Here is a 15,738-nt window from a genome sequence, read left to right on the forward strand (position 1 = left end):
GATTATAATGATCTGTTTACAGGTCTTTGAGCCACTCAAGGGAAAGAACATGTCTTCTTTATTTTCATTTCCAGAATGAAATGTAATGGTTGTTAATGGATAAGTCTTTGGGGAACATCATCAATTATTCCATGACCGGAGACTGTTGTAGGAATTTATATTGCTAGCTGATACAACTAGGTTAATAGCAAGAGAGTAGAAGTACATTTAGGATATGAGAGCATAGCTCTGGATGCACTTCTGCCTGCAGGAAGAGGAATACTCTAGACCAGATGACATTTCAGGGTCACTGTAGTTCCTCAGATTTCGTAAGTAGTTAGAGGAAGAGCTGAAAGACACAGGAAAAAAAGAACTAAACCAGGAACTTGCAAGCTACCAAAATATGTTAAAAAAAAAAAAAAAAAAAAGAGAGACTGCTACCTACTGGCCTACTGGCAGTTTTCATGTCCACAAATCACTTAACTATATTAAAAATTCCTTAGCAAGACCTAATTTTTTCATTCTGTCACATGAAACTACTTGTCAAGGTTGGGAAACAACCAAATTATTTAGCTTCCCTTTCTCTTTGAACTGCCTGGAATCAACATCAGTCAAACAACTCACGTGGTTTAATTCCCCAGATACTTTTCTTCCCCGTTTTCTTACCTCATAGTCATGTCCAACTATTGTTTTCCTCATTCAATAAAAGCGTCTCTGACTAGATTAACAGTGTAGAGTGAAAAGGAAAGGTCTAGGTCCCTTCCCTTGGTCTCCAAGTTATGAAAGCAGCACTGGGAATGTTTATGAATGCTGCACATTAATCCACTGAAATGGTCATTTTGTTTCTTTTCCAAACACAGGATTTCATCACATCTAATAATAAAGCAACAAGCCACTTTCTGTATATTAGAAACCATCAACTTGTAATTATATAGTGAAATACATCTATATGAATTCCTTGTGATGATATAAGCTGGTATTGTATAAGTGAATTTTTTTGGAGCCCACTACGTATTTAAAAGAATCTATTTATATTGGGCCAATTATCTCAGAATAACATCGATTTAAGGGTAAAGTGAAAGTTTCTTTTATAAACCTCTATAGATACATAAATAATCCAGGAGGCTTTTTACAATTATAAAATTAAGACGGCTTTTCAATGCTTGCTAAAGTTTTTGGACATATTATCCATGTAATGGGCAAAATGTAATCCTAAATTGGTGATTAAAAGACCCTGCATGGAAACAAGCTGTCAAACGGATGGAGAGAAATTAAACCTGACAACAGTAATGCCTACTTTCCTAAATGAAAGCCCAGTTCAAGTTTCTACTCATCCATTTTTCAAAACATAAAACAAGGCATTTTCCAACCACCCATAGATGAGATGCCAACATTTGCATTTCACTTGAACCTGATGAAGTCAGTAACTTCCAGCTTCAGGCTTGCCCAGAACTGCTGTGAGAAGATGTTTGTCCAATCTAAAACAATAGCAATGTAACAACATGCGACAAAGGAATGAAATGTGGCCTGGCCGTAGTTGGCTCTGTCCTGCATTCCCTCTGCACCGTTTGGAAAGCCTGATAATCCAACAGGATATCGGAAAGTCTCACTGTCAGGTCCACCCGCAGAGACTGCCAAGTGAGTAACTGGAAGGAGGGCAATGTGTGGAAAGTTGGGAGGCAGGGTTGAGAAAGGGGATTTCTTCATCATGGCAAATCTAAACCAGTGCAAAAGAAAAATAAGATCATCCTATTTTTTCCAATGTTTGTTTGCCTTGTTTTTAATTGTGAATTTCCTACTTTTAGACAAAAATAAAATTAGGAAAAGCGGGTTTCCTGCTTGGTGATAAAATAAGACTGAAATCATAGGTACAAATAGTTAAAGACAGGCTTGTGTGTCATACAACCTATGTCAGGATTTCAGCTCTGCACTAGCCCTGCCACCTTGCTCAATCTACTTCAACACTGTAAAATTAATTTTCTTGAATGAAAAGAGTGAGTTGTTAAGGCTGATGGGACGATAGACGTAAAAATTCTGGTATGGAGTCCAGCTCATAGTAAATCCTCCATATAAAAGTGAGCTGATAGTTTTTAAATGACCCTACCCTAAGGTATCTATGGAGAAGGTGCTGAGAAGATGCACAGTGCCTAAAACAAAGGGAGGAAGAGGTACACTAGAAGAAACAGTGCAGCAAAAAGTCAAAAGTGGGTAAATGGCCCTTGTGTAATTATACTTAACATTTAATTTGCTTACAAGTAAGCCATGGATAGAATTGCATTAGAATACAGCTAATATAAAGTGTCTGTTTGAGAATATGAAGTATAACTTTTAAAAATGTAAACTTTTGGAATATACACACATGTAAAGAATTGTTCTTCTAATTAATCTCCTTCTCAAAATATATACTTTTTTCAATAGTGCACAAAATAGTTCTACATTATAACTGCCTTCTGGGACACTTTACAAGGCAACACATTAACACACACACAGGCACGCATGCTATGTTTGTATGTGACCACAAGCATGAAAGGATATACTCTCTTAGGTCACTGTGGATGAATGGCTGGGGACAGGGAATGGGTATAAATCAAGAGGATTTCAGAGAATATATAACATTCATGTTAGAAAATTATGTCAAAAAGGAATAAAACAGATACTACTCAAATAAACAGTCAAATTCTCTTCCAAAACTAATGAAAGCTCTCCATTTGCTCAGATCCAGCATTTGAGCATAATTATATTCATGCCTTGCTTGTCAGAACATAACATCTACCTGTTTTAATAAGGGCAACACAGGACATCTGCTTGACCTCACATTCACTGGTCTTGTCTTAGATATATTTTTATTATGATAAAATAGGACTCATGTCAAAATGCCTAAGTATCACAGTAATAAATATATAATAAATACTTATATCTAGACTGAACCTTGGCATATATAAGATATCATCTCACGATTTATGTAAGTTTTTAAAAAAGTGTTGGCTGATAGCCAGTCATAGGAATGCACAAGATATTTATCACAGAGCATATATGAAAGAAAGAGAAAGAAAGGAAGAAAGCAAGAGAACAAGCGAGCCAGCAAGAAAGAAAAAGAAAGGGAGTGAGATATAATAAGAACAAGATAATCCAGAGAAGTAATTAACTCACATTTTATTTCCTTAAAGTTATCAGTTTTCTTTCTCATGTCTCCTTTCTTAATACTTAGCACACTGTATTACTGTTTTTGTTTGTTTGTTTTGAGATGGAGTTTCGCTCTTGTGGCCCAGGCTGGAGCGCCATGGTAGGATCTCGGCTCACTGCAACCTCTGCCTCCCAGGTTCAAGCCATTCTCCTGCCTCAGCCTCCCGAGTAGCTGGGATTACAGGCATGCACCACCACACCTGGCTAAGTTTCTGTATTTTTAGTAGAGATGAGGTTTCTCCATGTTGGTCAGGCTAGTCTTGAACTCCCCACTTCGGCTTATCTGCCGGCCTCGGCCTCCCAGAGTGCTGGGATTATAGGCGTGAGCCACTGTGCCCGGCCTGTATTACTGTTTATTTGAATAATTCAATCCCTGCTCCACAACCTGTAAGCTCCATGAGGACACCGAAGGCTGTTTTCTTAGTGCTTAAAACTGTGTCTGCACACAGTATTTAATGATTTGTTTAATGCATACATACATAGTTTAATAATTCATTAAGGTAAGTACTAAACAAAGTATAAATTTTCTTAAAATTTCTGCTCTTATGGATGTAATGGAATGAATATGAAAAACAGACATTAAAAAGTATTAATATTCTAGTTAAAATAGAAACAGGCATGAATTACTGCAATTCTATTAATACTATAACAGAGAAATAAAGAATAATGTTGTCAAGGGGATGGGCCATGGCAGAGATCTATGTCAAATTACCTCACAACAAAAATGCCTGAAGAGATTTTGAAAAATTTCTATATATCATTCAAATAGTGAAGTGACTAGAGATTTGCCCTTTTATTTTTTTAGGCAATGCTTAGAATACTTCTTTAAAATCATCAATATTCCTAAACAACTGTTATATAGTCTGTTTTAATCAATCACAGTTTTATTTCACCAGAAAAAAATCCTGTGGTAATATTTAAACTTGAAATGGGCTCAGGAGAAAATTACTAATACCTTATTACTTTTTGTTTGCTATTTTGTATTTGAGGGAAGTTCTACTTTAGAAACTCTTTTTCCCTCCACTGAGAAAAACAAGGTGTACTGGCAAAAGCATCAGTCTTCTCTTGATGCTGGTATAAAGAAACTCTTAATTTTTTGAAAAGGTTCTTCCACGGTACTTGGGAAAAATGATATAAATGAATGTGTAATGACATCATTGCACAAAATATTAATACCATATATTAGCAATAGAAATTGTTTAATGCATTTCTGATTTGTAAATGTCTCAGAAAACAAAAGATCAAATGTTGTAAGCCCTGATTTTTTTATGATTAAACTTCTAAAATACTTTCAGTGAAAAATAGAATATTCAAGCTACGAGCAGAGACAAATCATTCTGACAGGGTTTCCTCTCCAGCCTAGCACTCTTCTTTCTGACTCTCCCCATTAGTTACTGGCAGATATAACAGTATAAATACTATAAAAGCCCATTCCAGGGATATTTCTGCTAAGCCCTTGAACACATACACCATAACTATAAGAGGCAAATAATCTTACGACACACAAATATCCCACAAATATCCAAAATATGACAGTAAAGTATAAGGCAAGATGTAGGTAAATTATTTTGTATGATTAATAACAGTTACAATATATATTTACACTGAACATGAATATTTTATAAACATATTAAAATAATAGCAAGATATGAAAAACTCTTTCAAATTTAATAAGTCAATCACTGCATCACCTATGCCCCTAAAATTATAGCTTTGCTTCTAATTCTTCAGAAGATTATTAGTAACTCAAACACATTACTACAAATTTTATACCAGGAAGCCCATCATATTTAATCTGATACAGGTTTAGAAATAATCCTACTTATATTTTCTTGTTCCCACTTCATTTTTTCTCTAAATTCCTCAAAAAAGAACCATAAAAAGGAAATAGAAGAAGACATATTTAAATATGTCATTTGTATGTCGACATCTTCATGTGTGCCTGTATTTCCTGCTATAAGTATCTCAAGAGTAAGGACCATCGCTCCAATTTGAATGGGTTTCATGAAGGTTCATCCACGGAAATGGGGGAAAGTGACAAAATTTCTGTAGTGATTTCTTACTAATGGGCATTCTAAATGGTTAAATCAAGTATGTAGCAATATATTATACAGAAACATGTTAGCTTTGGGCATCTAAGTTATGAATCTGACCCAATGTGAAATAAATATCCTTGTCACCTCACGGAAGCAGGTGAATACTAGCCATTCACTTCTTAAGGGTTCTATTGTGAATATTTCAGAGTAAGGCACGGGTTTGATATTTTCTTTAATAAGCTTCCTCTCTGTCCCCTTAGACAACTGAGGGCAGGTAAAATATTTTCAAAATCTGGAGAATACCCAATGTGCATATGCCAACTTGATTAAACATATGGAATACATACTTGGAGAAAAGCCAACTGGCGACCTGCTTGAGTCATCTAAACACCCAAGCTGAGAGAGGTTAACATATAAAGATCAGCTTTGGACTTTGAAGTTTTCTGTTCTTCATTTTGCCTAATTAAGACAAGATTTAATAATCAAACCACTGTACAAACATGTACCTAAAAGTATAGGTTTGTTTCTAATTTGGGGAAGAATTCTTAACAGACTCAAAGGAATCAGCTCCACATGGGAAAAGGTCTCTGATAAGATTTGCTTTTCTCATTGCTAAAATGCAAATGCCTGCTTTTCATCTGAGTTTTATCCAGTGTGACTGAGGTTGGCATCCGCCTGTCAAAATCTCGAGTTTGATACTGAAAAGGAAAGATTCTGATATTAGCATACCATCTGAATCTGAAACGGTGGCAATTAGTTAATAAAAAACTGTATTCCAAAATATTCTTAAAGGTATTCATAGAAACCATTTGTAGATCACAATTTCAAATGGAGTAATCTACCTACTTTACCATAGTAGAACATGTACATCCATGTGTTTCTAGGAAATAGAACTAAGCATGGCAGAAAAGCCCATCTACTATCTAATACTGGTTTTATAAACAAACCTAATTCCAGATCGAAACACTATAAGGCAAAAAATAAGATCCCTAATCTTCCCTCCCACATACATTTCTTGCCCTAAACAGTGGACAATTTTTCAAGAATACCTAATGATTTTAAGTTGTGCCGAAAGGCCACAAAACAAATAAACAAACCTAACTCTACCATAATATAGAAAACATAAGCAGAGTCACATACAAGTCAATGAGTATTATGCCATTAGTCAGAGAAGGAAATTGACTCTCTCCTGATGATACTGATTTGATATAAAATAATTTGATATGAAATAATTTGCTAAATTTAGAGAAGTGCTACAGCAATAAAGTAGGCATTATCTAATGACACATAAAGGATCTGCAATGTATCGTAAAAGGTTAGAGAGAGAGTTGCCCCTGCCAGCCACCCCATCTCTAGCACCCCAATCCCACACATACTTTTGCTACTTTGAGAGTAGCAAAGGGCTAGGCTGGAAAAATTTCTGTTCAGAAGCATGGTATCCAATCCATGCTTCCTTCATGGCTCTGCCCTTGTTACCAGGGAGGCCAAAAGAAGAGAAAAACTCCAGCAACACTTGCCATAAAACCAGCACGTGATGAAGATCCCTCTTCCCTACTGCCATTATAAAGATGATTAGGCGTCTGCCCATGAGAGTTGATTTTGTTTTGTTTTGTTTGTTTCTTATATCATGGTACAACAAAGTTATTACTAAGCCAGGTTTTAGCTATCCATTTATCAGTAAACAAACTATCAGTTTGCAATATAATGCCTCTCATGCCTCTGTAACATACTTGTAGATGATACAGCACAAAGGCAAGGGAATAGAATCTTAATACTCAGGACCTTAATATTTTCCAGGAATTTTCCAGGAATGAGAAGATGGTGCTTTTTTAAGCCTACCACAGCAAAGAGTAGTGGAAAAACTGTCCAGACCAGGTTCTTTAATATCATTTTGCTTACAAATTCATAGAAAATCCTTTACTGGCCTGTCTGATATTATGCTGCAATCACTGTTTCTTTGTAGTTGCCTCAGCAGGAGAGCTCCTAAGGATGTGGTATGGTACAGACATCCGCTGTCCATTTTAGCAACGTTAAGACTTCCAGGAAGAAATGATCACAAGTTTCTGAGAAACTACTCCAAACGCTTATTGGAATGAAGTGGGGCATATGCAAAATAAATGTAACATAGATGCATACAAGTTGCTGAGAAGTGCCTTACTGGCTAACCTTGGCCTATCTGCCATCACCTGTACAAACTTTTTGACATGTCAATGCACCACATTCAAGTCTGCCTCAAATCTTTTCTGCAACACTAAAAAATGAGGCTCCACATATACAGGCCTATATGGGGTTGTGTACCAAAATAGATACCTGATCATAAAAGATCTTGCAAATGTATCATCTCAATTTTGTACAAATGTCTCATGAACATAATGGTGGTTAAAACACTGATATTGTGATGCTGTCCTTGAGCCAAGAAAGCAGGCTTAGGATGATCACATCCTTTTTGCTGTGACTCCCATCAACATTTCTCTTATATACCCATATCAGTGAAGAGATCCCCAATTTCCAAACCAGCGGTTAGAACATTTTGACTTGGCTTGGAGGCTTACTTTGTTCATGTGGATTTGCTGCTGGTATTGTTTCTGCTTCTCCAAGAATTGCTGGTGTTGCTGTTGAATGACCAGCTGAGCCAAAGTGCTCTGAGGCAAAGGTGCAGACTGGGTTCGGTTCAGGGGTCTGTGACGGGGCAATTTGTGGGTACCTCTAATGCCAGGTGAAATTCTCTCTTTTGTTGCCAAGGGAGACTGAGGATGTAAGGGAACGCCACCTGAAAAAAAAAAATACATGTATATGTGTGTATACACACACACACATACACACACACACGCACAATTTTAAGAAAAGATAAGAAGCCAAAGAAAACAGATATATGGTATAAACTATAAGAAAATTAGTGAATTACTCATGCTACCAGGCAAACAACAGAAGGTGTGGTCAAAAGGTCAGGTGTGGGAAGAGAGAAATGTCAGGGCATTGGACAGGTACGCACCTGACCTTACAACTCACCAGTCTAGTCTGGTATGAATAAAGGTTAAATGAGGTGAGTCCTCCTACCCCAGTTGGATCTGAAGGAATAAATAGAGGTGATAGCCTTTCCCACAGTACCAGGTATCAGGGAGACTTTTGTATAGCACTGTGGATCTCTATCAGGGTCTTAAGTAAAAGAGACATTATCCTGGATCACTAATAAAATAAAATCCTAAAATGATCCGCAAAAGGTGCCATAATGAATTACCAGCTACAAGAAGCTTTTGCTGTCGCATTTGTTCTTTCAATAATAGATGCTGCAGGAGAGCCTGGTGGCTGCTGTTGGGCGGCTTTCCCTCTAAAGTAACATGAGGGTGGCTGGAAGACGCAGGGATGCTGCCCCCGTACTGCCCAGGCAGAGGAACACCTTGCCTAAGCGTCTGCGTCTCACACTTCTGCTTTTCTTTGAGTGAATTCGAAGCCTGTGTTGAGAAATAACAAAGATGTTAATCCTCTTTCATCCATGTGGGTCACTGGGTCTCTACATCATTAGACAAGTTTCCTATGCCGTAGCTTCCCAAAACAAAAGCCCCATCTTACCCAATGGCTGAGCCGGGAAAATGGACCTTTTCAACTAACTCAATAAAGAAGAAATAAAAATAGGGTTGGAGCACTGAAGACGATTTAATATTGTCATTGTATTGAACATAAAAAGTTTTTTAAATTAAAATCAGAAGTGATGCTACGTACACAATTTTAGGTGGAAAGAATAAATTCAAGAGATCTATTGTACATGATGACTACAGTTAATAACAATATATTGTACACGTGAACATTTCTGAGAGAATAGATTTTCAGTGTTCTCACCATGAAAAATAAGTATGTGAGACAATGCATATGTTAATTAGCTTAAGTCACTCTACAATGTATACATATATCAAATCATTATGTTGTAAACCACAAATTATGTACCTTTTATGTGTCAATAAAAAAAACAAAAAAATGCTTATTTCAGGCTTAATAAGTGGAAAGTACATTTCTAAAATATTTTATACACTGTTTAAGTTAAAGGCATACTGGAAAGGTAAAATTTATTCAAAGACTATATCATGGGGATTAAGAAGCTGGAGATAAGATGGACTGTAATTTTGGAGTTGCAAGCAAAAGGAACAATTTACCCTTTCTCTACATGGCTTCTAATAATTTCACAGAGCTGTAAGTGTCCAATGTTTAATTTTTAAAATTAAATTCTTAAAATAACCCAATGAAAGGAGGTAAAAATATGCAGAAATTTGATTTAAACAGTTTATATTAATTCATAACAGATCCCCAAATCTCTAAATATTGAAAATGACATTCCAGATATTTTGTATAATAAACTACAAGTGAAATAAGATATCAAATAAAAATGCTATTAAGAACTTGAAATGTATGATAACACAGTAATAAGGCAATAATAATTATATCATCAATAGCAATAATGAATTATCCTATTCAAATGATTTAATGAATGGTGGTCATTTTGCTATTACAAAAGCAGGACTCTAATACCTCAAAATTATGTGGCATGTTTCTTTTCAAAACTCAAGTTTCATCTTTCAAAATTGCTGTGCACCAGGGAGGCGAAGCAATTTTCAGCGATGGAGAAATTGAAGGACAAAGAGGTAAGTGGTTTGTCTGAGTCACACAGCAAGTCAATGCAATGTTTAATCTAGAAGTGATTCCTTGTCCTGGCCTCTTTTCCTTAAAATTTCCCAGTATTCAGTGGAGAAATGGAATACTAGAGATCCCGTTGGCAAAGCAATGCTAAACTTGAAAAATTAATTGTGATGGCCTCATCCACACCAAAATGGAAGCAAAGAAAAATGAAACTTTAATCCAAACCACATTGGTTTCTTCATCCAATGGTACCAAATCGTATTACCTTTGAAAGATTAAATGGTCTGGCTTTAGTACTTGGTCCTTTGGGAAAAAATTTTCCTTGACCACATTAAAAGTGGTACATGTGTGAGTTATTGAGAGGAGTGGCTTAGAACATACAAAAATAAGTAAAAATAAAATGCCTATTCATGTGTCATAAGAAGTTTTTGGGTTTATATTTACTTATCGTTAGAAAAGATAGGAAATAGAAACAGAAGGAAAAATAATTTTTAATTAGTGATAACTATAAAATATTATCTGTGAATATTTATTTTTAGTTTCATTCCTAATTCCTTTTTTGTTTTTCATTTCATTTACAAATGTTTCATGTGGAATTTTAAGAGCATAGCTGAATTCAGTATTTTCAATGCTTTCTTTTATAATCCCCAGATATAGGACGACATCCAAATTTTGTTTTTTCCTCATTGGTATAAGAAGAACACAGTACCACATAAAATGACATTATAGTCTATTGACAATACCAGAGATAATAAGATATCTCTTAGATTGATTTTAAAATAAGTATTGAAACTATGTATTGAACATACACATGAACTTGACACATTCTACTCAGTGGAAGACTTGAAGGTAAGGATTGGCCAAATTGGTGATGAGAGTTGGAATAAATTTTTCTCTAAACCTAATGTATCATATGACCCCTGTATGCATACAATTTAATTAACATTTCAGAGATGAATTATTCTGGATAAGGCCCACACATTTTTTACAACTAAAACTGATACGGTTTTAGGGAATATGCATAGAATAATTATTGCCATCTTCTGCTAGTATGACAATAACATTTCAAGTTTAGCACTGCTTTGGCAAAGAGATCTCTAGTATTCCATCTTCTCTGCTGAGTACTAGGAAATTTTAAGGCAGAGGCCAGGACAAGGAATGACTTCTAGGCCTCCATGTAACACTATGATACAGTGACTGCTTTCTTCCCGAAAGAACCTATTTCAGTTGTCAGGACTTTTAAACTAATTGATTCACTTTGAATCTTCTGGGAATAGTTTAATATTTTTCTTACAGGTTTTCCAGATACATATTCGTCAGTACCAGAGAGTCAGTAACTTAAATTCCCAAAATAAAGTCATTCACAAAATAAATTCTATAAACATATGCTACTGTGCTTTCGAAGCTGTACCTCTCAGCACTGCCCTGGCTTGTGTTCCAGGTCTGCCACTTACTGGCTCTGTGCTCTTGTGCTTTGAAACTCTCCAAGTCTCAGCTTCTCCTTCTGTAAAAACGTGGGCTGTAATCTCTGTTTCACAGGATGGCTGTGTGGAGCTATTAAAATAATATATCTGGAAAGTGCTTTTTTAAAAGCTATAAACCATTATACAAATGTTAGTTATTATTTTTACATATGATTATGTGAAACCAGGATAATTCTGATTTGAAATTAGACTGAATGTCTTTGAACAACACAGCAAATAGCAAACAGTGAAGGAGATGCTGGCTCTGTCAAGTTTTTCTAAAGTCTAAATATATAAAACATGAAAGAGAGTTCCCCTATGAAGAGATACTGCTTGGGTTGATTTAGGCTGATGCTGTGCAATGACTTACATTGAGCTGGGATGGCACTGCGGGAAGCCCCAAGGTAATGTTGGGCAAAGAAGGAGAGGTATAAAGACTTAGCAGGTTCATGGAATCTTCGTGAATTAGAATGCGTTGCTGTGAAACCATTTGCTGTTAAAAAAAAGAGGAGAGTCTCAAAATACCACAGTATCACAAATTTTACTGTAAAATGTTCTCATTTCAGAAAATGGGCCTTACCATAATTAAGAAAAGATTTTAAGTATTTATTTCATGACTTCTGTATCCAAAAGTTATAATGTAAAATTTAAATAAAAAATTTCTTCCTAAGACATCGTTATCAAATCTGAATAAAAGGCATCTATGTTCATTTTTTGCAAATTCATTTATAAAATTCTGGCTATACAAAATACGGTCAGCATGTTTGTCATCTGCTGATAAAGTACAATGATAAAATTGCATAATTCTGATTAGTATGTCTACTTCTTTTGTATTACTCAGTGAAAAAAAATATGTATATAATGCCAACAGTCATTATCTTCATCTGATTCTTCATTTAATGTCATTTTATTGATGGGAAAACTGACCCAAGAAAAATCTTAGATGAAATATCACCATATAGGTCTTCCATAGTAATCACATCTTTTTTACTATAAACATTTATGAATAGACAATTCTGTGTGGTGTATTTTTAGATCATTCATATTCAGAAACTAAAGTAAATGTTAAAATGTTACGAGTCCTATGCCACAATAGCCTTCATTTACACTGAAATACCCTGAATGTTTTGGCATCACTGTGCTTTTTACAACAAATACCTTTTTTAATCCATTACTAAGAGTCATGTTTTCCCACATGTGGCCTAATATGGTTGCTTGAATTACATTTTCTGTTTAACTCTTGCTTCCCTCCCAGAAGTTTTATACAATAAGAGTTACAAAGGTCTTATTAGACCAAGGAACTCTGGCCTGATATGGTCCCCAAGGGAACAACATCCCTGAAAAAGAATACTCCATGTAACAGTATGACACAGTGACTGCTTTCTTCCCAAACAAAAAGCATATGGGACTCCAATAATAGACCACCTCCAAGAGGGATATTGCACACACGGGCTTTGACTAAAGTAAATATAATAACTTGTCAAGCATGTTTGGGGGAGCTGTAGATTTTCCCCTGGACAAACCTGGGATATCAATTAACTGGGGAAAATATCATGTGCTAATACAATGCAACCTCAGAATGTCACTGAAGAGTGATGCACCACCAAAACACAGGATGTTATTCCAAAACATCATCTCAATCATACGTTTGTTTGGAGATGAGTCCTAGTCTTAACATAATAAGAGCACAGGGTTAAATGTGGAGTTTTCTCATTGCAACTTGGAACTCAAAGCTAGTTCAGATTTTGTTACTTCTCAAAGGAACATGTCAGATATTTGTGCATGAAAATCAAGAGGTATGTTGATAGCAATAACATTACATTGACTTTATATGTAGCCCTTTAAAAAATTAGATGTCTAAGTGACATAGCATAAAGATTATTGGGAAAGATTTTAAAATTACAATGTGTGAGACTGCAATTTTATTTTATGAGCTATCAGACAGAGTTGCATACTTGCTATAAACAAAAAGGCAAGCTACTCTTTTACTCATATAAATAATAAGCTTTTCATGAAAATTTTAAGTATAGAATACATACCTGAACAAGAACAAAAGGAACATATAAGGAAGCAAAAATATTTTAACTAGCTTATTGGCAGTAAATAGTGATTTAAAATAAAAGGATATGTTATTCACTTATCTGTATTCATTGGAGAGAAAATAAGTGTGGAAAAATATGCATTTTAAATAGTGCATAATATTCATTCAAGGTTGTATCTGCTTCTCACAGCACTGAGATACGGACTAAGGGATTTGACATGGACTGAGAGAATGGCACAAAAAATACCATGGACCTCACAAAAGAGTTTTTTCGTTGTTTCCCAGAGAGAATTTCTGTGATATCCTCCCACCTCATCACAGGAACCAGAATTAAACTAAAATGAGAAATAGATATCTTCTCAGACGTAATAATGGCAGCAACACACTGGCTCCTCACACTGGCTTTGACTAAAGTGAAGAGATGTGGGGACAGTCTTACTCTGGGATTGCAGATCTTTGTAGTTTCCTATAAAACTTGAGTGGCTCCATTTCCTCTGGCAGTGTACTGATATTCCGCACCTACCATGGTGCCCTGGGCCAGAAATTTTGTAGGTTAACCTGTTCTTCACAGGCACTCTCAAGCTACCATTATGCTCATGCTGTCAATGAGGAAACTGAGTCATTTCCCCAATTTTGCTTCCATGTGGGACCAGCAACAAAACCTTTAAACTGACCAAGACTATGAGATTTGTTGACAGCTGCTGCTACAGGGAGTACGACTCTGCAGCCACTGCCGGAAGACAGGGGAACCAGAGAAAAGTAGGGAGAATGCTGGTAGCTTTGGAGGAGAAGAGGAGCAAACTCAGGCTCTGAGGCTCATGGCAGGAATAAAAGAGTGCAACTGGGAGTCCGGGGTTGGGCACAAGAAGAAAGCTCCAGCGACTTTATAAATGTCAGGATGTTCAAGTCATGGAGACAATTCTTGATGAAGTAAGGACGATTCTGTGTCCCCCACATCTGTTAGGCATAGTTGGTTCTTCCCAAAGACTCTTAACCAGTATGTCGTCTCATAGAAACTTTAGGGACCCGGACATTGCTTAGCTTATCTCCTTGGATTACAGATAAGGAAACAGGCACAGCATCTATGTAGACTTTCAAGGTCTAGAATTACTTCAGAGAATTGAAAAACAATTTCCCTCGAATTATTTTCTTTAAATATAGCTTTCCTCAACTATGCTTTTTGATCGGAGCAGTCTATCTGTTCCACGTTTATCTCTTAATAAGACCTGGAGCCATAGTCTACACTGCTAACTGAGTACAGACACACTTGAAAGTCAGACTAACAGATTGGGAGGAGTACCATTCACCTGACACAATGAAAGATCCTGACCAGCATTCTTGCAAGGCAGGAAGACCATCCCACCTTAGCATTGCGGTGAGCTCACAAGTGTTTTCAGGCAAAGCCAGGATTTTTCCAAGAAGCAGTTTTGAATCTGGCCCAGCCCTTAAATCAGTGCTTTGCTATGATGCCAGTACTTCGCCATTTAGAACATGGGAATGACGGTTTTAATCTGAAAATTTTTCAGAACCAAAATTTTTTATTGTGGTTAGATAAAATGAAAATAGTAAATGTATGAATGGCTATTGTTTAACCTTCACAAAACAATTAATGAGTAACTTCTTTGTGTTAGATTAATGGTGCTGGGTGCTAGGCGTACAAGATGTCCTATAAAACACCAATTCTTGTAGTAGTTAGCTGCACATAAAAGTAAAGAACTAACTCTTTGACTTGTGATAATTACTGTAATTAGAGGAAGGAGCATTATGTTAGGACATGAGATGTGAAATGGGCCAAATGCTGGGGTAGGGGTGGCCTACTCACATTTTACTAAGGCTTTTCAAAATCTTATTTAATTTCTCTCCTGTTATGTCAATAGGAGGGGCATCTCATAGATAATATTTGTAGTTCAAATGAATACAAAACACATAGACTGAAACATTATGTCTCTCAATAGAACTATTTATGTGGAATTGAAATTAAGCCACTGACTTAAATTAAAAGACTCAGAATCTCTTCCAAAAGGGACACTGGCTAAAATTAGAAAAATAGACAATGTCAAATGTTACAGGGATTTAGAAAGGTAAAAACTCTCATGTATTCCTGGTGGGACAGTAGTCTGGTATAGCAATTCAGTTGAACTATAAACCAAAATAATTATACTGTATACCATATGACCCAGTGATGGCTCTGCTGGGAATTCTAACTTCGAGAAATTCTCTCATTAAGTTGTAGGATGATAGGACATGGTATATATTGAAGGGCACCAGGACATCTACCTCAGGAATCAGTATGTGGCAGCACCCATCATGGATTTTTATGGTGATTGAAAGCATACCATTAGATTTCTGCATCCATAAAGACACAGTGTCTGGATCTAAAAACACATGCTTAGTGATAAAAGCAAGA

At 36.0% G+C, this 15,738-nt stretch overlaps 1 protein-coding gene across 50 annotated transcripts in view; it reads right to left on the bottom strand.

The window, feature by feature from the left end:
* Positions 1–15,738, bottom strand: part of HDAC9 (histone deacetylase 9) — a 921,222-nt gene that overhangs the window by 347,601 nt on the left and 557,883 nt on the right. For all 50 annotated transcript variants that reach the window (XR_012432611.1, XM_045387612.3, XM_065542223.1 and 47 more), the window contains 3 exons: positions 11,661–11,783; positions 8,437–8,650; positions 7,751–7,968 (listed from right to left, as the gene is read on the bottom strand). Coding sequence is in view for 49 of the 50 variants with exons in the window: in XM_045387612.3 (XP_045243547.1) it covers positions 7,751–7,968; positions 8,437–8,650; positions 11,661–11,783 (555 nt within the window). In the remaining variant the exon portion in view is untranslated. The remainder of the gene's footprint in view (positions 1–7,750; positions 7,969–8,436; positions 8,651–11,660; positions 11,784–15,738) is intronic.

Source organism: Macaca fascicularis, chromosome 3, assembly GCF_037993035.2.
Source record: "Macaca fascicularis isolate 582-1 chromosome 3, T2T-MFA8v1.1".
NCBI lineage: Eukaryota > Metazoa > Chordata > Mammalia > Primates > Cercopithecidae > Macaca > Macaca fascicularis.